At 56.6% G+C, this 22,842-nt stretch overlaps 4 protein-coding genes across 4 annotated transcripts; 1 reads left to right on the forward strand and 3 right to left on the reverse strand.

Annotated features, from left to right (window-relative positions):
- On the forward strand, positions 154-12,764 carry RUVBL2 (RuvB like AAA ATPase 2). Its single transcript, XM_005692702.3, has 15 exons — positions 154-540; positions 2,824-2,878; positions 3,153-3,208; positions 3,494-3,635; positions 5,417-5,546; positions 5,693-5,759; positions 8,251-8,357; positions 8,442-8,535; positions 8,891-9,014; positions 9,330-9,424; positions 9,511-9,629; positions 11,477-11,596; positions 11,973-12,102; positions 12,432-12,546; positions 12,645-12,764. The coding sequence occupies exons 1-15, from the start codon at positions 529-531 to the stop codon at positions 12,668-12,670; spliced, it is 1,392 nt and encodes a 463-aa protein (XP_005692759.2). The 5' UTR covers positions 154-528; the 3' UTR covers positions 12,671-12,764.
- LHB (luteinizing hormone beta polypeptide) lies at positions 12,853-14,390 on the reverse strand. The gene is made up of 3 exons (XM_018062755.1): positions 13,890-14,390; positions 13,425-13,592; positions 12,853-13,189 (listed from the first exon to the last, which is right to left on the reverse strand). Exons 1-3 carry the CDS (start codon positions 13,902-13,904, stop codon positions 12,947-12,949), a joined length of 426 nt encoding a protein of 141 aa, XP_017918244.1. The 5' UTR covers positions 13,905-14,390; the 3' UTR covers positions 12,853-12,946.
- LOC108638005 lies at positions 14,397-19,049 on the reverse strand. The gene is made up of 5 exons (XM_018062753.1): positions 17,338-19,049; positions 16,879-17,079; positions 16,617-16,778; positions 15,492-15,619; positions 14,397-15,088 (listed from the first exon to the last, which is right to left on the reverse strand). The coding sequence occupies exons 1-5, from the start codon at positions 17,491-17,493 to the stop codon at positions 14,719-14,721; spliced, it is 1,017 nt and encodes a 338-aa protein (XP_017918242.1). The 5' UTR covers positions 17,494-19,049; the 3' UTR covers positions 14,397-14,718.
- Positions 19,185-21,998, reverse strand: NTF4 (neurotrophin 4). The gene is made up of 3 exons (XM_018062754.1): positions 21,870-21,998; positions 20,677-20,800; positions 19,185-20,080 (listed from the first exon to the last, which is right to left on the reverse strand). Exon 3 carries the CDS (start codon positions 20,066-20,068, stop codon positions 19,436-19,438), a length of 633 nt encoding a protein of 210 aa, XP_017918243.1. The 5' UTR covers positions 20,069-20,080; positions 20,677-20,800; positions 21,870-21,998; the 3' UTR covers positions 19,185-19,435.

Here is a 22,842-nt window from a genome sequence, read left to right on the forward strand (position 1 = left end):
CGGCGCCCGCCCCCCGGCCAAGGCCATTGGTCTGCGCCTGGGGGCGGGGCTCCCGCGTCTTCTCATTGGTGGACAGGGTAGCGTTCACTCGGCTCGGCCCCACCTCCGCCTCACAGCTGAAGGGAGCTCGGGTGAACGGGGTTTGCTGCTGCGCTAGCTGATTGGCCTTCAACCCTGTCAATCCGAAGCTGAGGCCTCAGAATTGGAGTGGGAGGGAAGACGGTCGATAAGGAGGAAAGGAAGCGTGGGGAACGTGTGGTTCCCCGAAGAAGTGTTAAAAGAGTTTTGCAATCGCCTTAGCGAGGAGGTTCTGGGTAAAAGGAGGAGGAGCCGGGAGGCGAGAGGAATGGACGCGGCCTCGGCGCGTGGGCGGGGCCTAAAAAGTGACACCACGCCCCACCAGGAGAGTTTGCATATTTATAAAGAACCACCGAGATTTTTGGATGACTTGGCAGTCTAGAGGGGCCAGAACACTTCGTTCCTAGCGCGTTTCCGTTTCCGCTAGGATATTGGCGGTTGGTGAGCATCATGGCAACCGTGGTGAGTGTCGGCGTGCTGAGGGCTGAGGAGTCTCAAGCAGGGGGCTGGACGGGGACTCTTGGATCTTAGTGGAAAGGAGGCTGAGGACCTTGACTCCTGGATCTGAGGAAGGAGGGAGCTGGGGGCCTGGGCTTCTGGATCTGAGGGAGGAAAAAAGAAGAGACTAGGATCCCGGCATCTTGGGTTCAAGTGAATTTTTACGGTATCAGTGGTCATATCCGACTCCATCGTCTTGTAGGAGCTCCAACTTCCAATCTTCTTTGCTTTGAAGTCTGATAAGGGTTGTAGTGTCTTGGGCTGCAAGCCATAAAACAGTCTTGGGTTGTTGATGGTGTAAGTGGTACCTGAGTACAAGGGAGAAACACAGGCGGGGACCTGCCGTATGAGCTTCAAATCGTGGAGTTGCTTACTGAGTCTTGAGCCAAAAGAAAGAGTGTTGAGAACTCAGAGTCGAAAATGGTTGTGGGCACAGAGGCTTGAGATCTTGTCATGGAATTGTTTCAACTGTTTTCATATTCCTAGCACTTCATCAGGGCATGCCCAGTGTGGATGCTCAATAAGTTATCACTTGAATGAACTCCGCAAAGGAGAGACCAAGTATATTGGGCCAGGCCCCAAGTACTTTTCAGAGAAACATCTGAATAAAGAAAGAATGTAGCCTTGGCTTGAGGATTGGACATGGCTTCCCCGAGGCCTCAGTCCCCATGGTAACCCCAGTCAAGATGGGGCTAGGATGGAGATGAGATGGTGCCTGTGGTGTGAACTATCACTCTGTTTCTGTTGTCATGGCAAAGGGGAGTGGATGGTGAAGTGGAAGAGGAAAGGGCCGTGGCCACCCTCCTGAGACGCAGTTCCCATGGTTGTGTATAAAGCATTGGAAGTGTGAGGGGATGGTAGGGGCAGAATTTTGTAATGACCTCTGTTTCCATGGGATCAGTAGGCAGCAGGGGGTAGAAGAGGCTTATGGTGAAAGGAAAGGTTTTGTAGGAGGCAGGTCTGTTTATGTTGGGATGGCTAAAGTTTGGGATTCCTGGATCAGTGTCTCTTTTCTGTCTCAAGTAGTGTCTGACAGGCTGTGTAGGGGTGAGTGGGAGTATGTTCTCAATCTTCTGGTAGTGCTTTGGGGGCAGTGACCAACCTCCTGTGAGGAAGAGTGAGCGGGAAGGGTCACAAACAGCAAGGGAGGAGGCATGTGACCTAATGGTTATCAGGAAGTCTGAACTCTTGGTTCCAAAGAGAGGGTTTTCCTGGGGTCCTATGACTATCTCCTCTCATTCTGGTTAGGAGACCTGTGCGCAGAAACAGGGTTGTGGGCAGGTGGCCAAGGAGCTGGATCAGTATGCTGGCTTCTTAGGCTTCCTTTTTGTATTCACCCTGGAGAGCCACTGATCTACTTTATATCTCCAGATTTATCTATTCTGGACATTGCATATAAATAGAATCATATGACAGGTGACCTTTTGTGTCTGGCTTCTTTGACTCAGCATAGTGTGTTCAAGGTTTACCCTTGTAGCGTGGATCAGAGGTTCATACCTTTTTATGGCTGAATAATATTATGTTGTATGGCTACCCATATTTTGTTTATCTGTTCATCCACTGATGGATATTTTGCGTTATGAGTAACACTGCCATGAGTATCTGAGAGGATCTCCACTGGGTTCTGAATTATCCCAGGCAGTGTTTAGTGATCTCTCCCCGCTTCATGAGAAAGGATAGTGTCTGACTTTGCTCTTTGGAGAGCTGGGGACACAGGAGGCCTCAGTACCTGCTTGTTGAATGAGCTCAGGATGTCATTCATTCAAACCCCAAACACTGAGCCCCAAGGTAAAGCAGTGAGATGTGTGCTGTGCCCTTTATGGGTTAGAGCATCCATTGGAGCTGAGAATGTTGATCCAATAGTCTCTCTTCTGGGTGTGAGATTGACCTACCAGGGGAGGCCCTTCCTTCTGCTTGGACATCCAGAGACCCTAGAACTAGCCAGGCAGGGGCTGAGGTGAGGGAAGGCCTCCCTTAATGACTGGTGTTTGATGTAATTCAGTGAGGAGGCTGGGGAGAGCACAGGACCCAGGGACCTGCGCATGCAGAGGCCTGGTGACAGGGAGCTGGGGCTGACAGTGTCATGGGGTCAACCCACCAGCCTTAGTGGGTGATTGCCAAGGAGGGTCTGGTGTTTGGGCTGCCAGCCTGCCTCTGGGGAGGAGAGAAAAGGACTGTTTCATGGGAGGGGGCCAGGAGGGACAGCTAGGACCACAAAGTCTGTACTGACGCCTCTTCCAACCCCAGACAGCCACAACCAAGGTTCCAGAGATCCGCGATGTGACGCGGATTGAGCGTATCGGTGAGTGAGCGTGGATCCGGAATGGGCCCTAGTGCCTGCCTGGCCCGTGTGCCCTCGACAGAGCCCACCCACCCAGGACCCCCAAGAGAGGGAGGTCCTGCACACCATCCCCCCATCTCTCCCCCTATCTAAGCAGGGAGGATCCTGAGTTCCAGAGCAGATCAGATGCCCAGGGGTGGGGTAGGGTGGACCCTGCCAGGCCCCAACCCCTCACACCACGCATTGACAGGAGCTGGCAGGTAACCGTGTCTTCTGGTTCTTTCCCTGCACGCAGGCGCTCACTCCCACATCCGGGGGCTAGGACTCGATGATGCCTTGGAGCCACGGCAGGTAGAACCCAGGGGGTCAGGCTGGGAAGGCTGCCCCAGGGAGGCCTCAGGTGGAGGGAACCCAAGGCCCTGGGGAATGCAGGGACTGTGTTATGATGTTCCAGATCTTTGGCTGTGCTGTATTTATACAATTCAGCCACGCATAGGTCTCTAAAAGATGGGGATGGAGAAAAGCCTTTTTTTCTGAAGGCCTAGCCAACAGTTTGGGCCTGAAGGTGGTAGAAATGCAGTAGCAGCTCAGTAGAAAGTCACCTTCCTTATATGTCCTGTCGCCTCCTACCCCCAGGCTTCCCAGGGCATGGTGGGCCAGCTGGCGGCCCGGAGGGCAGCCGGTGTGGTGCTGGAGATGATCCGAGAAGGGAAGATTGCTGGCCGGGCGGTTCTCATCGCTGGCCAGCCGGGCACTGGGAAGACAGCCATTGCCATGGGTAAGGTGCTTCTCCAGGCAGTAGCTCTTTTGGCCTCACCGGATGATCCTCCCATGTAAGTCAGGGTCAGGTTCAGCCATGTCTAACAGACAGCACAGAATGGAAGTGGCTTAAACACTAAGGCTTTGTTCTGTCACATAGAAGAGTCTAAACATAGGCCAATTCAGGCTTGTTGAGCAGTTCTATGAGGGCTCCTACCTTCTTGCCTCAAGATCACTTGCTTCCATGTCAGGGACACCTCGGGTTGCAAAAAGGTGGCCTATGCTCCAGCCATCCCACCCATACTCCATATAAGAAGGAGGAGAAAGGAATTACAATGAGGGTGTACCTCCTAGAGGGAGCTCCTTTTAAGCAGCTGTCTCATGGCACCCACATTCTCTTGCTTATATTTTATTGACTAGAAGTTGATGACCACACTCTACTGCACAAGAGAGAGAGAGGCATTAAAACTTTTTTTAATATTTTAATTGGGACTACTGTTACCTTAGTGAAATGGGTGTTCTGGAACAAAGGAAGATGTGAAAGATGAGCATTGTATAGACAATCAGCAGTCTCTTTTGCAGTCCATTAGTAATTTAAGAGCTTTTTACTCACAACTGTCCCTTATCCTTGTTGAGCTCTTATCTATCCTTCAAAACTGCTCTCTGACATCTTTTCCTTGTTGAAGGTTTCCTGGAGTCTCTTCCCACTCACTCTCACCTTTGTGCCTGGACTGTGGGGCCAGGCAGTGAGACTCAAGGTAACAGCTAGGTCCTCAGTTAAGAAAAAGTAACACTCACATTTGGGGACACCAAGATGATTAAGACCGAAGTCCTGACTTTAAGGGGCTTCCAGCCTGGGGCAGGTGTTTGTGGACACAATCCCGTCCGTGTAGAGAACAGAGGAGACTTCTCCGATGAAGGGTGATGGGGAGAGAATGGGGTGGCACTTGTCAGGAGGGACATCCCAGGTGAGTCAGTGCTGGAACTGAGACTCGCAGGAAGTCTCGGAGTCTCCTGAACAGACAGTATGGAGCATGATACCCAGGTGCAGAGTGTGGCATGCCTCTGGAAAGGGGACCAGGAAGAGTTGCCACCTCGCACTGGTCAGGAGGGTTCAGTGACTTCCTGTCTGGGAGACTTGGCTCAGAGCTGGGCAGAGCCCCCAGGAAGGGGAGCTGGCAGAGAGGCCCAGAGCTTGGAGTGATGGCAGGAACTGCCCACTGTCTGCCAGCTGACCCCAGGCCCCAGACCACAGAGGAGGCCCTTCCCTGTGCTGGTCCCAGGTCACATATCGGGGTCCCGGCTGAGCACCAGGGCATGCCTGCCCGCCCTTATCATTGCTCCTATGCAGCAATGTCGTTCCCTGCCAGCGCTTGTTATGTTATGGTTCCCATTACCCAGAGGGGCAGGCTGGCTTGGGGAGCAGCTTAGGCTTCTTAAGATAACTTGGTGCTAAGCATTAAAGCCGGGATTCGAACCTGCACAGTCTCTTTTAACCTCTTTCAGCCCCTTGCCTCCACCCCTGCTCATCCCCCCCAAGCCCTGAGGCTAAACAGCTCTCAGAGGTTGGGAGGCAGGTCCAGCATGATTGTAGAGTCATAAAGTTTTTGGTCTGGGCAGTGTGGGGTTCCAACCCAGGGCCTCCCAACATGGCCCTCCATCACTCGCTTTCTGCAAGTCTCCCTGTCTGCCCCACAGCACCGAGCCCCTTTTTCCTGTCTGAAGAAGAAGAGCTGGTTGGGGAGGTGTGGGGACCTCGTGCCTGGACCACCTACCCAAACTGCCTCCCCTCTTCCTCAGGCATGGCGCAGGCCTTGGGGCCCGACACCCCATTCACAGCCATCGCAGGCAGTGAGATCTTCTCCTTGGAGATGAGCAAGACAGAGGCACTGACCCAGGCCTTCCGGCGCTCCATCGGCGTGCGCATCAAGTAAGCAGGAGTGATGGTAGCTCCCAGCAGCCTTGGGACGCCCCCTGGAGGATGCCAGCTTGTCCTGTGCCCTGGGGCCCACAGGGGTGAGCAGTTCCTGAGGGCCCAGGCCGCGGGCTATCTCCTTAGATCTGTTCTCTCGCCAGGGAGGAGACCGAGATCATCGAAGGGGAGGTGGTGGAGATCCAGATTGATCGACCGGCCACAGGGACGGTGAGTGTGCTCCCAAGTCTAGGCTACCCCAAGGGCTGGGGGTGGGTGGGGTGTGCTGGGTCTGCACTGAGGTCAGAATCCCATGGAAAGTTCGAGATGCAGCTTAGAGTCATCCATATGCCGGCAAGAGAGGGTCGGTTGAATTGATGGCGGTTTGTCCGTTTGTGAGGGGCACAGTGAGCTAAGTGGTGGAACAATGGAAAAGGATATGGAAAAGAACATATTTGTGTCTAACTGGATCACCTTGCTGTACAGCAGAAATTAACGCAATATTGTAAATCAACTATACTTGCCCAAAAAAACAAACCAAGCAATGGAATGACAGAGGAGGTCTTGAAGTTTCTCACAGTTAATTCCTAATAGTTAGGCTTACAGACCCGTTGGATTTATAAATCCTAGTACCTCAACTGTACTCCAGTAAGAATTAACAGGACTTCCTGGTGGTCCAGTGGTTAGGACTCCGCAATTCCACCACAGATTCAATTCCTGGTCAGGGAGCTAAGATCCTATGCGCCTCTCAGCCATAAAACCAAGACAAAGCAGAAGCAATATTATAACAAATTCAATAAGGACTTTAAGAAATGGTCCACATCCAAAAAAAAAAAATTTTTTTTAAAGATTTTAAAAAAACCTAAAACTTAGCCAGCACCTCCAACCCTGCCCCTTCTTCTGCCTCTTTCTGCAGTACCCCATAGAAATAGCCGCCCTCACCCGTTTGAATTTCATTAGCTTTTATCACCCAACTGTGTATTCCAAGACTGCCCATTTTAAAAACTTATATGTCTTTTAAGTCTTCTGTCATAGTCTGGTTTCCGCTTCATCTCTCTCTCTCTCTTTCAGTTTTTCTGTAGGTCTGTTTTTCACTGACATAAAATCACACAACATAAACTAACCATCAACCCTTTCAGAGTTGCTCCTCCTCCCCTCCCACCCCACCTGCAGTCCCTGGCAACCACAAATCTACTTCCTGTCTTAATGGACTTGCCTCTGATGGAATCTGACAATATATGGCTTTTTGTGTATGTCTTCGAGGTTCAGCCGTGTTTGTAGTTCTCTGTTAAATATTAAGTTACAGGTGTTAATAAAATGCGAAATAAAAGGGAAATCTAAAATCGCTTCAAATCCATTGACCTGATGCACAGTCCTACCTTCTGTTTCTGTGTCTTGTAGGAACACCCTCCTCTTTTTTCATTAGCTTCTCATTTTCAGTGGAAATAGACTTAAAGTGAATAACTGCGGTCAACTGCACTTTTAGCACTTGTAACAGCCTCCTAAATTAGTCTTATCTATTGGCAATTACATTTTGAATTTTAAAAACATGGTAGAAAAAAAAAAACAATGTGGGAGACTCTAAGTATAGGGAAAACTATTCCCCAGATAGTTCTTTAAATTAGAGTTTAAAGAGATTACAGAAGAAATCCATGGATATATCCTCATCAAAATGAACAACCAGGGACTTCCTGGTGGTCCAGTGGCTGGGACTCTATGCTTCCAATGCAGGGGGCCTGGGTTCGATCCCTGGCCAGGGAATTAAGATCCGCATGCCCCAGCCAAGACCCAGCACAGCCAAAAAGAAAAACTGAAAATGAACAACCAAAACTCCCTTTAACTCCCTCCCCAAACCCACTTGCCACCTCTCCCTACAAAGGGAGCATCTCACTATGGAAACAACTCCAGGAAACAGGTGAGACAGGATATGCTGGGAAAAGCCCAGACTTGGTGACTGTTTACCTTGGGGGGTGTTGTTGGAGGGGGGGTGTGACATTTTGTTTTCTTAGCTTATCTCTTGGGGATGGGGTGTGGCATTTTTGTTGTCTTAGCTGTGTTTAGCTGTGTTCTTCTGGGTATGTGGTTAACAAAAGACCACCTTTTATTTGGGTATGAAAAACAAATTTTAGAGTGGGACCCGCCCCCTTGACCCTTCGGTGGGACCTCAGGTGCCTGTTGTTTTTACAGATTTTCCCTTTTAGGTTTTTGTTTCTCTTTGGGGGGCAGGGGCAGTGCTCACGGCGTGTGCGATCTCAGCTCCTCAACCAGGATCAAACCCATGCCTCCTGCATGGGAAGCGTGGCGTTTTAGCCACTGGACCACCAGGGAAGTCCCTGTTTGTTCCTTTACTGGTTTTAATTTATTTATTTAGGCTGAGCCAGGTCTTAGTTGTGGCATATGGGATCTAGTTCTCTGACCAGGGATCAAACCTGGGCCCCCTGCATTAAGAGTACAGAGTCTTATCCACTGGCTTTCCAGGCAAGTCCCCTTTACTGGATTTTTAAAGCTTTGTTAAGGCGCAACTGACCTCCAATAAGCCATGCCCCAGAAAGTTTTCAGGATTTTAGGTTTTGACATACACATAGCCACAAAGCTGTCACCGAGGCTGTGACAGTGCATATCTTCATCAAGCCCCCAGCACTGCCCCATGTCATGCTGGTTCTGAAGCTGTGCTGGGGAGACATCAGGGCCCCCTCTAAACCCCTTACCTGTCACCACTCAGGGTTCCAAAGTCGGCAAGCTGACCCTCAAGACCACAGAGATGGAGACCATATATGACCTGGGCACCAAGATGATCGAGTCCCTGACCAAGGACAAGGTCCAGGCCGGGTGAGCAGTGGGGGCCACACCGGTGGCCAGGGTAGGGGAGCTCCGGCCCTTCCCGTCCTCACCCCTGCCCACCTTCCCCTGCAGGGATGTGATCACCATCGACAAGGCCACAGGCAAGATCTCCAAGCTGGGACGCTCCTTCACACGGGCTCGCGACTATGACGCCATGGGCTCCCAGGTGGGCAGGGCTCCTGGGTCCCCTCGCTCAGGCACCAGCATGTTTCTCTCTCCCCCCTGCCCCTGGCGTCTGCAGGGTCCAGACCCTCCTGTCATCCCAGCCCTGTGTCCCTGGCCCTCCTGGTGCCTCCCCATACCCTCCAGAACAGCCAGGGGTTTCTGGGGTCCTCCAGGAACCCCTGTATCCTTCAGTGCTCTGGGCTGCCCTAGTCTTTACCCCTCAGGCCTGGGGTTTCTGCATCACCCCCATCTGGATTCCTAGCTCCATTCCAGGGAGCCCGTCTCCCCTCGACAGCCCCCGGGGCCCCCGCTTCATGCTCTTTTCTGCCCTTGTCTACCCCGCCCTGGCCCCACAGACCAAGTTCGTGCAGTGCCCAGACGGGGAGCTGCAGAAGCGCAAGGAGGTGGTGCACACGGTGTCTCTCCACGAGATTGACGTCATCAACTCCCGCACCCAGGGCTTCCTGGCCCTCTTCTCAGGTGAGGCCCACCTGTGCCACCCCCGCCGGGAGGCTCCCTCCCCACCCCGCCCCGCTGTGCACCAGGACGGCCTGGCGTTTCCCCTCTCCGCCATCCCTCTTTGCCGTCTTCCGCTCTTCTCCACCTGTGATTTGGCTCGTCTCTCCCCGTCTGTTGCCTCTCTGGGATGTCTCTGAGTCCCCGGCCACTGTCACGTCACCACTCCAGCTCACTCTCTGTGTCTCTGGCATCCTGTCTCTCTCTGCCTTCGTCCACTGCCCTCCCCGACCCCCGGCCCTGGATCCCTTCTCCTCTCTGACACCCTGCCTCCCACAGGCGACACAGGGGAAATCAAGTCTGAAGTCCGAGAGCAGATCAACGCCAAGGTGGCCGAGTGGCGGGAGGAGGGCAAAGCAGAGATCATCCCCGGCGTGAGTACCCGGGCCAGGCCAGGTGGGGGGGCGCGGGAGAAGAGAGGCGTGGGAGGTGGGCTTGATACCTGCCCAACGGCCCCCAGGTGCTGTTCATCGACGAGGTCCACATGCTGGACATTGAGAGCTTCTCCTTCCTCAACCGGGCCCTGGAGAGTGACATGGCGCCTGTCCTCATCATGGCTACCAACCGCGGCATCACCCGGTAAGCCCCGCTGGCCCCTGAGGACGCCCCTGGGAGAACAGGGAGCAAAAGTCCACAGGAAGTGAGAAGGAAGCAGGGGACGAAGAGCTCATGAGAGCCGGGGGCCTGAAGGCTGCACCCAGCACAGCCGCTGCCCGGGGCTGCTCAGAGGCATGACTATGGCCTTTTGCCAGCTGAAGCACAGGGAAGAAAGGGGCGACTACCAGGGATAATGGGCAGGTTGTCCCTGGCTTTTGGCTCAGCCTTTCCTCAAAAGGAGCTCAGGAGCTAGATATCGTCTCAGCCCCATTCCGTTCCATTCCTCTTGCCGCCAAACACGTACTGCAGGGCCTGTGGGATCTTAGTTCGCCAACCAGGGATCTAACCCACGCCCCCTGTGTTGGAAGCTTGGAGTCTTAATCACTGGACCACCAGGGAAGCCCCTTATCTTACTAATTTTATTTTTTGGCCATGCCGCACGGCTTGCCGCATCTTAGTTTCCCAACCAGAACTCAAACCTGTGCCCCCTGCAGTGGAAGCATGGAGTCCTAACCACTGGCCCACCTAGGAATTCCCTCAGCCCTGTTTTCAAGATGGGGGATAGCAAGGCCCGGTGACTTGCCCTGGGTCATATGTGGAAGGCAGCAGGCTGGAGTTTGGTATCCAAATGAGCGTGTTTGTAGCAGCTGCAGGTCAGGCCATGGGATCGGGGGCATCACCTGTGAAAGGCTGCAGACCCAGTCACTCCTCATTATCCTGCAGGTTCCATATTTGTGATTCTGCTTATTCGCTACAGATCATCTGTAGCTCCCAAATCGATATTTGCCGCACTCTGGTGGTCATTCACGGACGTGTGCAGAGCAGGGAAAAATTGAATGGCCCACAGCAGACAGTCCAGGCGAGGGTCAAAGCAGGCAATGCTCCGCCTCCTAGTTTGAGCTCACGGGCTGTAATCAGGCGTCCTTTTCTTTGTCTACTTCTTGCCACAGGCATCACACTGTGTGCTGTTTGTTCCTGATGATTTTGTGGTTTAAAATGGCCCCTAGGCAACTTTGCAGGCAGTCAAGTGGTTGGGAGTCCACACTTCCAAAGCAAGGAGCAAGGGTTCGATCCCTGGTTGGGAAAATAGGATTCCACATGTTGTGTGGAGCAGCCAAAAAATTAAACAAATTATAAAATGTCCCCTAGCTGTCTAATGTCTGTGAGCACAGCAGGGATGGACCGTATAGAGAAAACAGTTGTTAGATAACATCCGTCAGGCACAAGTTCAGAGGCTGTGGGCATGAGTTCAGCATGAAAAGTCAATAATATATACTGAATCGGGTGTCTTTAAACAGAAACACCTGAAACCAAGCTATCTGGTGGCCAAAAATTATGACAGAGGCTGCCAAGAGCCTAGCCATGTGTTACTGTTTCCTCCATGGGCGGTGGTTCAGTACTTGCTAATTGAGTGATCGCCCCAGTTATAGATCACAGCTCCCACACATAACAGGAATCTGCTATTTCCTGGCACCCGCCACGTGCCTGACCTTGTGCTGGGCCAGGTGCAGTGAGGGTACAGGGTGGGCCCAGTCCCTCCCTTGTGGAGCTCTGGGTCCAGCAGAGGAGTGGGACCTTGATCCAGTAATCCCAGACATAGATCTCTAGCTCAGACCAGCCTGGCTCTGGATGGGGAGCAACGCAGTCAGAGGGTGGCTACCACGTCAGGTGGTGACGCCAGCCCTAAGCTGAAGGCTCAGCGGTATTTGGCCCAGTGAGTGGGCTGTGGCGGAGAGGACGGGTGGGGTGGGGTGTTCTAAGTGTAGAGAGGGGAGAGCCGGGTTCTAGGAGCGTCACCCTGATGGCCCTCCCTTCCTCCTCCTCTGCAGGATCCGGGGCACCAGCTACCAGAGCCCCCACGGCATCCCCATTGACCTGCTGGACCGTCTGCTCATCGTCTCCACCTCCCCCTACAGCGAGAAAGACACAAAGCAGATCCTTCGCATCCGGTGCGGGCAGGGGCCCTCGGCCTTCCCGGGCAGGACCAGGCTGCCGGCCTGAGGGGCTGGTGTCCATCCTGCTTGACACGTGGGGACCACTGAGGTCTGCGGGGGAGGTCTCTGGGCCTGCCAGAAGCAGGGCTGGGTGGGGCATCCTAGCAGTGGCCTCTGATGGGGGTGGCGGGGCTCTTTGGACAAGGGAGGGGCTGTGCGGGTGCCTGGCGCTGGGGAAAGAGCCCTGAAAGGGGGAGGCTCGGGAGGCCCGAGTTTGAGGTCCAGCTCCTGCCTCGGTGGCCTTTCTCACTCCGTGTTCTGGGCTTCCGAGGATTCTGACTCCTCATGGCTCCGTCCCTGGCTGAACACCCCCGCCCCTCCCTGCCCGCAGGTGCGAGGAAGAAGACGTAGAGATGAGTGAGGACGCCTACACGGTTCTGACCCGCATCGGGCTGGAGACCTCGCTGCGCTATGCCATCCAGCTCATCACGGCTGCCAGCCTGGTGTGCCGGAAACGCAAGGTGAGCCGCTGAGTCCAGCCAGCGTCAGAGGAGTGAGTGGTCCACACGCTACTCCCAGGGCTTTCCCTGGGCGGTTGCATTTAGTCCCAGAACTTAAGTTTTCAAAGGCGGGAACTTCAGGCCCTTGGGTTTCTTTCTGTGGCTCCCAACCTGACACATGGGAGGTGCTGGGTAAATATCTGTTGGCTGCAGTTGATGCCGTTAAGTCCATTTTACAGGTGAAGAAACTGAGGGATGGAGCGGTGGGGCCCACAGCCAGGAGGTGGCTGTGGTGGGACGTGACCTGGCTCCTGGGTAGGGCCCCCCTGAGGTCTCGTGTCCCCCATCAGGGCACCGAGGTGCAGGTGGACGACATCAAGCGGGTCTACTCTCTCTTCCTGGACGAGTCGCGCTCCACGCAATACATGAAGGAATACCAAGACGCCTTCCTCTTCAATGAGCTCAGTGAGTGTCCCCCACCGTGCCTGCCCCGGAGAGGGAGGAGGGAGCCCTGGCCCTGCCTGCTGGGCCGTGCTGACCATGTGGCTTTCCTTCTCTCACAGAAGGTGAAACCATGGACACCTCCTGAGCTGATCACCCTTCCCTCCCACCCCACCCCCACCCCCCGTTTTCTACTAGAGTTCTGACACTGTGACTTTGTATAAAATGGTTCTGAAACTGGACCCAGTGTGTGTGTGTGTGTGTGTGTGTGTGTGTGTGCATGCACAAATGGGTGCACACACCCAAGCCCCCTAAAAGACAACACTAGAGTGCAGTTTGAGAAGTCTTTATTGGGAAGGGAGGGGAGGACCGTCTGCTGGCTTTGGGAGTTAGGGTGGGCATGGGAGGTTGAAGTGGGGCATCCTTAGAGGAAGAGGATGTCTGGGAGCGGGGGGTGGTCACAGGCCAAGGGTTGGGTTCTGGGACCCCCGCAGTCAGTGCTGCTGAGGCGGCAGGGCCCACAGTGACAGCTGAGGGCCACGGGGAAAGAGACCATTGGGTCCACGCCAGGTGGGCAGCCGGGGAGCCGAACGGAGGCAAAGCGCAGCTCGTGGTAGGTGCACACCCGCTGGGGCATGGGCGGCAGGATGACAGGCAGCACCCGCTTCTGGAGGGCAGGGAGCTTGAGTGTCTCCATGGGGCTGAGCTCTCCCCCGAGCTCCCCCACTGCAGCCCACAGATCCCAGGGACCCTCTGTGCTCTCCTTCCCACCTGCCCGGCCCCTTCCCCAGGCAGCAGGCCACCCTTCCACCCCCACTGCCACTGCGGGTCTTCTGTGGGCCTAGCCCCGAGTAATTGCCTGGAGCTGGGTTGGTGGCACCCGCCCGCCCTCGGCAGCTCACCATGCTGGGGCAGTAGCCGGCGCAGATGCTGGTGGTGAAAGTGATACAGACAGGGCAGGCCTCCTTCTCAGCCGCCAGGGTGGCGTTGATGGGCTGGCACAGCGGCCGCAGTGGCCCCCTGGAAGCCCACACCCCGGCCACGCCCAGCAGCAGCCACAGCAGCAGTCCCTGGGACAAGGCCAGTGCCTCAGGGCCAGCCAGATCCTCACCCCACCCCCAAGCCCTGCATGCACACGTTCAGGGACCCAGCTCCTGTGCCTGCCACCTTCCATTCAAGGATTTTCCATCCCCAGGGACCCCAGACACCCCAACACCTCAGGCCCCACCTGCTGCCCTCCTCCCACCGTCAGGCCTACTCTTCTCCCCACACTCTTCTAAAGAGGCCTCCTTTACCAGGTCCCCGGACTCTCCCACTTCCTGCCAGCTGTGGCCTGGATGGAGTCACAAGGGGCCCTACAGACTTACCTGGAGCATCTCCATCCTTGGTGCCTCCCCTGCTGTGTTCACCTAGTCTTATACCTGCAGGCTGTGGGGGCGGCAAGGCCACCGGGGGTGGCAGCATGGTGGGGTAACCTGGACACTAATCTCCCCGGGGGCGAGAGGCAGACAAGGTCAGGGAGAGGCAAGAGCGGCTCAACGGCGCATCCCTCCCCCCACTCCCTGAGCGGCTCCCGCACCACGAAGCAGAAGACACCCAACGAGAAGGTGACTTCACAGACTCAATCCCCGGGTGCTAGGGAGGTCGTGGTGGGAGTACAAGAAATCGGATATTGGAGGCCCTCAGCTGTGCCGCTTGCCTTGTGAGCGCGCCTCTACCCATCGCGAGGGGACCCGGCAGAGGCTGCAGCACCGCCCCTCTGACAAGTCTCCGATGATGATTGGCTGCTCCTCCGGCCAAAGCCTGAGTCCAACTTCTTAGGAGGGGCGTAGCTTCAATATCGGATTCTGTGGCCAGAGGTAGTGGGGGTCCACTCGCTCCGCCCCTCCAAAAAGGATTCAGTGGAATCCCAGCTGCCCCATACTCGGGCCCCAAAAGCCAGGATGCCGGAACCAAACCCAGCAAAGAGGGTGATTTAGGCTCTTTAACTCATCGAGTAAGATAAGCTGTGCCCCTTCGGCCGCAGAAATCCCGTCCCCGCAATTGAGTGGGTTAGATTCGCCCCGCCCAAGGGCCAAGATCTGGTCCGCCCCCAGATGGGCGGGGCCCCGCCCAGCGAGCCCCTAGTCGCGGTCTTCCAGGCTTGGCCCCGCCTTGTCTGGGGGGCGTGTGCAGGGCGGGGCTGGCTGGTCTGATTCAGACCAACGCTGGCTTCAAGCTGCCGTAGTTGGAGTTCTCGGTGCGGTAGGCATGAGGCACGCTGTAGATGCCTGACACCGGCTTCCAGTGGGGGCCGCCCCAGGGCAGCTCCAGCGGGCAGCAGCGGTCCAGCCGGCGGAGTGGGTGCAGCGGGAGGTTGTAGGATTCCTGAGCCAGAGTCAGCGCCCCGCGGTGCGGCACGACGGGCATCACCCGGCAGCCGCGAGGCAAGCGGATTTTCGCCTGCTGGGGTGGTCGAGAGGAGGACGGACAGGGCAGCTGCTTCTGGCTGTGGCCGCCTGCCTGGGGCGTCTCCCCGAAGTTTGAGGTCATCGAGTCCTTGCGAGGATAGCTTGACAACTCCTTCCTGTTGGGTTGGGGTGGAGGCAGGATAGGGAGGGCACAGCTGGATCCTCGAGGACACATTTGTAGGAGTCTGGGACCCTTTAGGAGGCTTGGGACTGGGGAATCATCCGAGGACGCAAACACCAAAAGAGGCCAGCCTTAGACCCTCAGGGCCATGCCCTCAGATCCGGAACTCCCTCATGGGCCCTCTGCGGGCTCCTAGTTCTTGAGAGTTGACACTAAGTAAACCAGAGTGCTAAAAGAGGTAGGGGCTGGGTCTGAATTTCTGGTTCTTGCCCGCGCAGGGACTGAAGGCCAAGACTACTGAGTCAGAGAGGGTCAGTCAACACCAGGGGGCTTGGCGTCCCGCCAGCCTCTGCGGGGGTTATGCAGGGGGACGGGGCCAAGAGAGGACGCAAGCTCACTTCGAATAGGGCCGAAAGTCCCGGGCCGAAGTGGTCAGATAGAGTTGATGGCGGTCCAGTATGCCCCGGTCAGAAATTGTGAAAGGCCGGCCGGCCAGCTCGGGGTTCTTGGTCCAAGGGATTAAAGCCTGAGAAAGATCGGGGGAGGAGGAATGAGCAAGAAAACTCATAACCCGTTCCATGCCCTGGGTGCCAGACTGAGAATTCCTCTTTCATGGGTCTCAACAGCCCCTCTGAGCCAGGCCCTGATTACCCGCCCCCAGAATCAGAATCCTTGGTCAACTGCACGTCAGTGCACTTCAACTCAGAGAAGGCAATAGCACCCCACTCCAGTACTCTTGCCTGGAAAATCCCATGGACAGAGGAGCCTGGTGGGCTGCAGTCCATGGGGTCGCTAAGAGTCGGACATGACTGAGCGAATTCACTTTCACTTTTCACTTTCATGCATTGGAGAAGGAAATGGCAACCCACTCCAGTGTTCTTGCCTGGAGAATCCCAGGGACGGCAGAGCCTGGTGGGCTGCCGTCTACGGGGTCGCACAGAGTCGGACACGACTGAAGCGACTTAACAGCAGCAGCAGCAGCAGCAGCACTTCAACTTCGCTCCCCAAGGCAAAACCCTTACTAGCCTCACCTCCAAAATCCAAGTATTCTGCCCGCCAAGTCCCCAGTCACTGAAAGACCTCCCTGGCTCCTCCCCTAGATTGGTCCCGCCACTGGAATTCAGCAGAAACCATTCCTCCTTCCTTTACCCTAAGAGGAGAAGCCAGCCCTTTCTCTGGTTATCAAACCCGCCTCAGGATATTCGAGCTCCGCCCACGAGTACTTTAGGCTGCGCAGCTCCGCCCCTAGCTCCTAGGCCCGCCCCAAGATTTACTAGACCTGCCTCAGAGCTGGGCTTTCGGGCTTCCAGTCCCTGCCTCCTCCCGGCTCCGCTTCTAAAGTGCCAAACCCCTCCCCTAGTCTATGCAACTTCAGATTCGGTCCCATTCTTTGGCCCCTAGACTTAGAGTTTCTTCTGACCCGGCGCTAGGGTCTCAGCCGGGTTCCTAGCTTCTGAGGGGGGTTCCCCCCACCCCAGGCGCTCAAAGTTCTGCCAGATGCTGCCACTGCGGTTCTCTGCTACCTGGGAAGGGCCGCCTCGGTGGTGGTCCGCAAGCTCTAGGGGCTGGGGCCCGAAGTAGGAGGTGGGGCCCCGGTCCAGGTCGGGCCAGCCGCCGTACTGCGCCTTCGTCTCACTGCACTGGTCCTTGGTGATCAGAGGGAGACGCCGGCCGCGATGTCTGAGCTGAGAGAAGGCCAGGCGGGGACCCAGCGTGAGGGTGCACGGGATTCCAGTGCGGCCCCCAGCCCTGTCTACCCCGGACCTGGGCATCCCGGAACCTTACTTTTTCCCTTAAATCCTTGATCCCCACAGTCCGGGTGGGGTTCGCAGGTTCTGAGGTCTTGGGCTGGGCGTAGGGCCCTCCGTGGGTCTTAGGCACTAGAGCTGAGCCCGAAGTTGTCTCCCATCTGCTGATGACCTCGTCGAAAGCCCAGATATGCAAATCCTGCTTTGCAGCCGGGGGCAGGGGCTCCGCGACCGTGGACTGAGCAGAAGGTGCGGGCCGTCAGCTGAAAGGACTCAGGCGTCTGGTCAGCTCCCAGCCCTTTCCTCCCGCCAGTTCCAGGCATCTGGGTTAGCTGGCGCCTCCTCTCTCGGCCCCAGACCCTGAGACCCTCCCCCTTCAGTCAGACAGGAGTCGAAGCCCCAAATCGCCCTTTCTCTCAGCAAGTGTCTGAATCTCCAGGCTCCTTGAGTCTGGGACCCCAGTCTCCTCTTGGCCAAGAGGCTAAGGTCCTCTCACCTGCACAGTGGGCGGGGGGAAGGACACGGGCGGGATAAAGCGGTGGGCGACGCCACTGCTCGTGAGATGCCAGTTGGGCCAGGATCCAGGCACCTCGGTCCCAGAGATGGGGGACCACGGGGGACCGTAGCGCAGAGCTAGGGTCCGACCCGCCATGGTCCCACCCCTGCCCGGTAGCCTAGCAGGAGGAGGCTTGTTGTTGCTGTCGCCCCGGGTGACAGAACCCGCCCACCCTGAACGCAGCCAATGGAGGGCCTATTAGTGCGTGGCTGGATGGATAGAATAAGAGACTCAGGCATGGAGGAACCGGGATTTTGAGAGAGTGCAGAGACCCCCAAGAAGGGGACAAAAGCTCAGATAAATGGTGGGGGGAGACCCAGAGGGAGAGGAGGGTAAAAGGCGGGGGGAGGGAAGGGCATAGAAATTGAGAGTTTAGAGTCTGAGACCCAGAGACCAGGCAGCAGAGAGCGAGGGACTGGGACCTGGGGGCGTGTCAGAGACCCAGAAATAGACAGAGTGGAAGGAGGACAGAGTCACCCAGCACATCAGGGAATCCACGAGAAACACACCCCCCTTCCCTATAAGGTCCCAGCCTTCTTAGCTACCTCCTCCCTCTGCCAGGACAGCCCACCTCCAGCGGCAGAGGGAGGATGGGGGTGAGGGGGTGGGTAACGATTTCCAGACTTCCCCGGGGCTTGCCCTCCCTCCCTGTGTGTGCTGAAGGAGTCAGCATCGGCTTCGGCTTCGGCTGTCCTGCCTGCCTTTGATTTGGTTGAAAACTTCCACCTGGGTATGGGGGTGGGCGCAGAGGGAGGGATCCAGAGGGAAATACTTAGCAATAAAGAGGGGGATGTGGAAAGAGTTTTGATGAATGAGAAAAATACATACAAGAGTGAGGGACAGAAAGAGAGCTAGTGACCCAGAGATTATGGGACAAGAATTTAGACAGCAACAGCAAAGGAGGTGGCAGAAGAGAGCAGGAACCACAGACCTAGAACACAAGATGTAGAAATAAAGGCAAAAATGTGTGTGCATGTGTGCGAGTGTGCACATATGTGTGTCTACGGAGTGGTAACATATGAATGGGTGTTCTGAAGGTGTGGGGTCTACCTCTGAGTTCTCTTGTCAGTTCCTCACTTTAAAACCCTTTTGATCAAAGCCTCTGCATCCTCAGTCCCCATTCTCTTCCCACCAACCCATTCTTCAGACAGGGAAAACTGAGGCTGGCTTCTGCAGCTGCCCCAGGATTCCACAGACCCTCTCATTCAGGCTTCTGGGAACACTTATCCTATTGGATTTTCCTGGCTCATTCTAGACTGATCAATGTTCAAATCTCCCTTGATCTCAGCCAGGGGGCAGGCCAATTGGTTAAAACCTCACGTCCTACTCAAGCTGGACAATGATAAGGTCTATTTCTTTCTGAGTATATTGCAAAGGCTGGGACAGGGAAGGGGATGGAAACCTGACTCCAACTCCCCACCAAGGCCAAAATCTTAAGCATCCTGACCTCTGGTCATTCAACCTTGCTTGTACTCCTGTCATAGGTAGCTCACTACCTCAAAACAGAGCATTCTAAGCATTTGCCCCATCTGACCAAATAAGGTTTCTTATTTGAACCCCAGCTCCCAACTAGTTGCCTACATATTCCAGTTTTTATAATCCCCCCCAGTTTTATAATCCCCCCTAAGTATCCCCTCCTTGTCACTCTCTTCAGGATGAGCAAAGTGATGTCCTTTGAGATCACATGGTCAGCAGCTTAGAAGCTGAGGAACTCCAATGGTCAAATCCACCAGAGTTGATCTGACAAGTTGTATTAGAGTTCATAAACAGTAGGCACTCAGGAAATATTGGCTATCATCATCATCATCTTCGTTTTACCCTCAAGTTCATCCAGGAGAACTCCTATTCATCCTTCAAAACCCCATTTGGTTTCATCATCTGTCTTTCCCAGAATGAGGTCTCAAAACCAGAGCATTGTGATTTTGTGTGACCATTTGACAAGTTCCCAGACTGAGGCCTAGAGCAACCAGGCTACTCCTGAGGTCCTTCAGCATCCAGTTCCTTCTTCCTCTACCTGCCCAGTTCCTGGGCCTGGGTCTCAGGCCCGGCCAGTCCGGCTGAGGAGCGTGCAGACACAGGCGGTGTCAATTCGAATCCATCGCCAGCCCACACGGCCCTGGGCATCAGTGGTCAATGCCCGCACATAGGACTGCTTGGCCTTACACTCAGACACCCAGTGCCTCCGGTCCACACCCCGGCAGCCTCCTCCACCCCCACCAGGGCCACCTTCCCCAGCACTGGCAGCCTTGCAGCGGGTTTCAAAGAAGTACTGGCGGAGGGGACTGCCGCCAGCTGCAGGCACCTCGCCCAGCACCTCCACCTCGCGCCCACGCAGGTCCACAGCAGTCCGGCGGTCTGTCACCCAGCCGCTGACTGCATCACACACGGCCAGCTCTCCACGGCGACTGGCTGGTGCTGTCTCGCTCACCCCTCGCCGACTGCGGTTAGCTGGGCTGCTGGCTGGCTCCCCAAAGGCCCCAGACTCCAGCAGAAAGAGCAGAGGGGGCCCCGTGGGGGTACCCCTGGACAGAGCCACCCGGGGGGACAAGAGGTCCCACTCAGGGGCTGGAAATGGGGGCAGGGGTGAGGGTGGGGGGTGGGGCTCCATCGGGACACTGGGGAGGAGGAAAAGCAGGAGGATGGGGAGGGAGCCTGAGGGGTGGGGGAGCATCTCGCTGAACACCTAAGGATAGACAGAGGGAAGCTAGAATTAGGATGATAACTTCGTGGGGGGACACATGGCAACTCCAGGGGCATCTGCATGACAGAACCACAGGTTCTAGAAGCTTGGAGGACCCCTATATTTTAGGACTTTGATAATGCCCAACCTCTAGATTAATCATAATTATTCTTCTATTAGTAATAATAGCCAATAAAGGGGGAAATACAGGCTCAGAGAGGTTAGTAACTTGTACCAGGTCACACAGCCAGCAAATGCCAGAGGTGGGACTCCAAACATGTCCCAGCAACTCCACTCTGCCATTTTGCCTCCATAACCCCAAGGAACCCTAAGTCCTGCAGCCTGGATGAGGTTTGAAGTTCCAAAATTTCTGAGAACAGTCATGCCCTGGAATTCCAGGGAGACCCAAGTTCAGCTTAAAACTGCCTGTAAGAAGGTAAGACACTTCCTCCCAGGTGAGGCTTCGGTTTCCCTATCCATGAAATTGGGCCAGGGCTGGGAGATGCTGGTGGGGGCATAGATGCTGAAGTTTCTCTACAACATTCTGGAAGCCTGTGGGTTCTGGGAAAGGACTGAGAAGCAGTGGGTGGTTACCGGACCTGTCAGCACCTCCTCCACCTCCGAGCTCCAGGGCTGGGGGCCCCCAGGCTCCGGGGGGCCCCTGTTGGGGACACAGGTGGCCCCCTCCTTCCTGACATCTCAGGAGAGGGAGGGGGCAACCACCTAGGGGAAGAAGGGAACAGGCAGGTTAGAGAGGCAGGTGGGGGAGGGGGCCTGAACCCCTGAACACTCCGCTTCTCAGTGTTCCTCTGAAAGTGTAGGGGACTGAGAGTCAAGGCTGCAGCCCCTCCCAGAGGCCCCTGCTCTGCCCAGGTGATGGCTCCTGGATGGAAAGCAGATGGGGGGAGGAGAGGGGAGGGGAGGGGAGGGGAGAGGCTGAGGATGAAGGAGGCTGGAAAAGATTACATCCTCCTCGGTCCATTCATCTCACAGATGGGGCGGGGGCGGGGCTGGCCTGGACACCCAGGTCCCCGAGGGCCCACACTTAAGAAGCCCTGGGTCCCCCTGGCTGCTTCCTGGAATGTTCTCCGCTCACAGGACAGGCCAGGGCCCGTCCAAGACTTCTACTGCACATACCTGGAGTGGCTGCCTGCCCTGGCTGGGAGATAGGGAAACGAGAAGGGGAAAGTGTGAAGAGGAGTACATGCTGACCCAACCAGAGCCGGGAGCGTGAGTTCCCAGCTGCTTCCTCCCTCAGACCAGGAGTCCTGGTTCCCAGGTGCCTTCTCCGTCAGACCTGGAGTCGTGGGGGCCGGCGGCCCACCTCCCCCACCCCATCCTTTGCAGGAGTCCAGGCTCCTGCTCCCTCCTCGCTCAGACCCCAAAGCCCCGCTCCCTAGCTCTCTCCTCCTTCAGGAACCCAGGTCGCCAGCTCCGGCCCGCAGATGCAGGAGTCAGGCGCCCCAAACCCCTCCTCCCTCGGACCCAGAAGTCCGGACTCCCAGTGCTGTCCTCCTTCAGACCCGAGAGTTCTGGGGTCCAAGCCCATCCTTCCCAGGCACTCAGAAGCGCGGACTCCCCGGCCCCTCCTCTCCCGGGAAGTTTAAGCCTGGGGGTCGGGACTCCTGCGACCGCTCTGGGGTCGCGGACTGTCCGTCTCAGACGCTTCCCTCCTGCCTCAGTTTCCTCCGCCAAGCCCCGCCCCTGCCGGCCCCGCCCCCGTCCCTCCCTACCCGGGGGCCGGGCGACCCGGACGCCGGAATCCCGGGGGAGGAGGCGCGGAGGCGCTTACCTGGGGCGCCCTCCTCGGCTCCCCCGGCCGTCTCCGGCGCGGCGGCAGCTCCTCCTCCTGCTCGCTGGCTGTAGGGACGCCCGCTCGCCCGCCGGCTCCTCGCTGCACACGCCCCGGAGGGCCCGGGTCGGGGGCGGGGGCGGGGCGGCGCCCGACGGCGGAGGAGGGGCCGGGGGATCCCGCCTTCCACACGCGTGCCGAGACCTCGGAAGCCCGGCCTGGCTCGCTCAGCCCGCCTCAGTCCCAGGAGGCCAGGCGCCAGCCCCCACCTCCCTCCCTTCAAACTCGGGAGTCCGGGCCCGCAGCCCCCTCCTCCCCGCGGACACGGGAGTCCGGACCCCCAGCCCCTCCTCCCGCAGACGCCGGGAGTTTGGGCACCCAGCTTCCTCCTCCTTAGGACTCCCCCCAACCCAGTCCTTCTTCCTCAGCTCCAGCCCCCTCCTCCCGCAGACCCAGGAGTCCAGACCCCAAGCCCCCTCCTCCTTCAGACCCAGGAGTCCAGACCCCAAGCCCCCTCCTCCTTCAGACCCAGGAGTCCAGACCCCAAGCCCCCTCCTCCGCAGACCCAGGAGTCTGGGCCTGAGATTCCTTTGCGTTCTCTAGCCAGTTTAGTGTCAATCCCCGGGCAGATTCCCACCCTCTGCTCTCATCTCCGAGTCTCCCAGGAGCTCCAGGCCAGACATTAACCAGCTGGGCTCGCGGAGTGATAAGGCCCCGAGGCCCGGGGAGACGGTAGATGCGGGGGTCTCTCCCACATAAGTCCTCTCTGCTGGAATTTCCTGGGTGGGGACTGGGAAGAGGGTCTTGTCCTGAGTTTCAGATAAGAGAAATTCAAGGTATTCTAGGACTCGGAGACAGACAAAGATATGGTTTGGGAACAGAATGACCTGCCTGGGAAAGAAAGTGAATAGTGACAGATGAAGGGAGACGGGGAGAAGAAAAGGGGACAGACTCCCAGAGAAAGAGGGAGACA

The sequence above is a fragment of the Capra hircus genome, chromosome 18, assembly GCF_001704415.2.
Source record: "Capra hircus breed San Clemente chromosome 18, ASM170441v1, whole genome shotgun sequence".
Lineage (NCBI taxonomy): Eukaryota > Metazoa > Chordata > Mammalia > Artiodactyla > Bovidae > Capra > Capra hircus.

What these genes read in the sequence shown, in the direction of transcription:
- RUVBL2 (XM_005692702.3), top strand. An exon ending in ATCGACCGGCCACAGGGACG is followed by an intron (nt 5,760 to 8,250) that starts GTGAGTGTGCTC and finishes GTCACCACTCAG; the next exon opens with GGTTCCAAAGTCGGCAAGCT. An exon ending in ATGACGCCATGGGCTCCCAG is followed by an intron (nt 8,536 to 8,890) that starts GTGGGCAGGGCT and finishes CTGGCCCCACAG; the next exon opens with ACCAAGTTCGTGCAGTGCCC.
- LHB (XM_018062755.1), bottom strand. An exon ending in CCGGCTACTGCCCCAGCATG is followed by an intron (nt 13,190 to 13,424) that starts GTGAGCTGCCGA and finishes CCTGCCCTCCAG; the next exon opens with AAGCGGGTGCTGCCTGTCAT.
- LOC108638005 (XM_018062753.1), bottom strand. Translation starts at nt 17,493, where the DNA reads ATGGCGGGTCGGACCCTAGCTCTGCGCTACGGTCCCCCGTGGTCCCCC. An exon ending in ACCGAGGCGGCCCTTCCCAG is followed by an intron (nt 15,620 to 16,616) that starts GTAGCAGAGAAC and finishes GATCTTTCTCAG; the next exon opens with GCTTTAATCCCTTGGACCAA. An exon ending in GACTTTCGGCCCTATTCGAA is followed by an intron (nt 15,089 to 15,491) that starts GTGAGCTTGCGT and finishes CCAACCCAACAG; the next exon opens with GAAGGAGTTGTCAAGCTATC.
- NTF4 (XM_018062754.1), bottom strand. Translation starts at nt 20,068, where the DNA reads ATGCTCCCCCACCCCTCAGGCTCCCTCCCCATCCTCCTGCTTTTCCTC.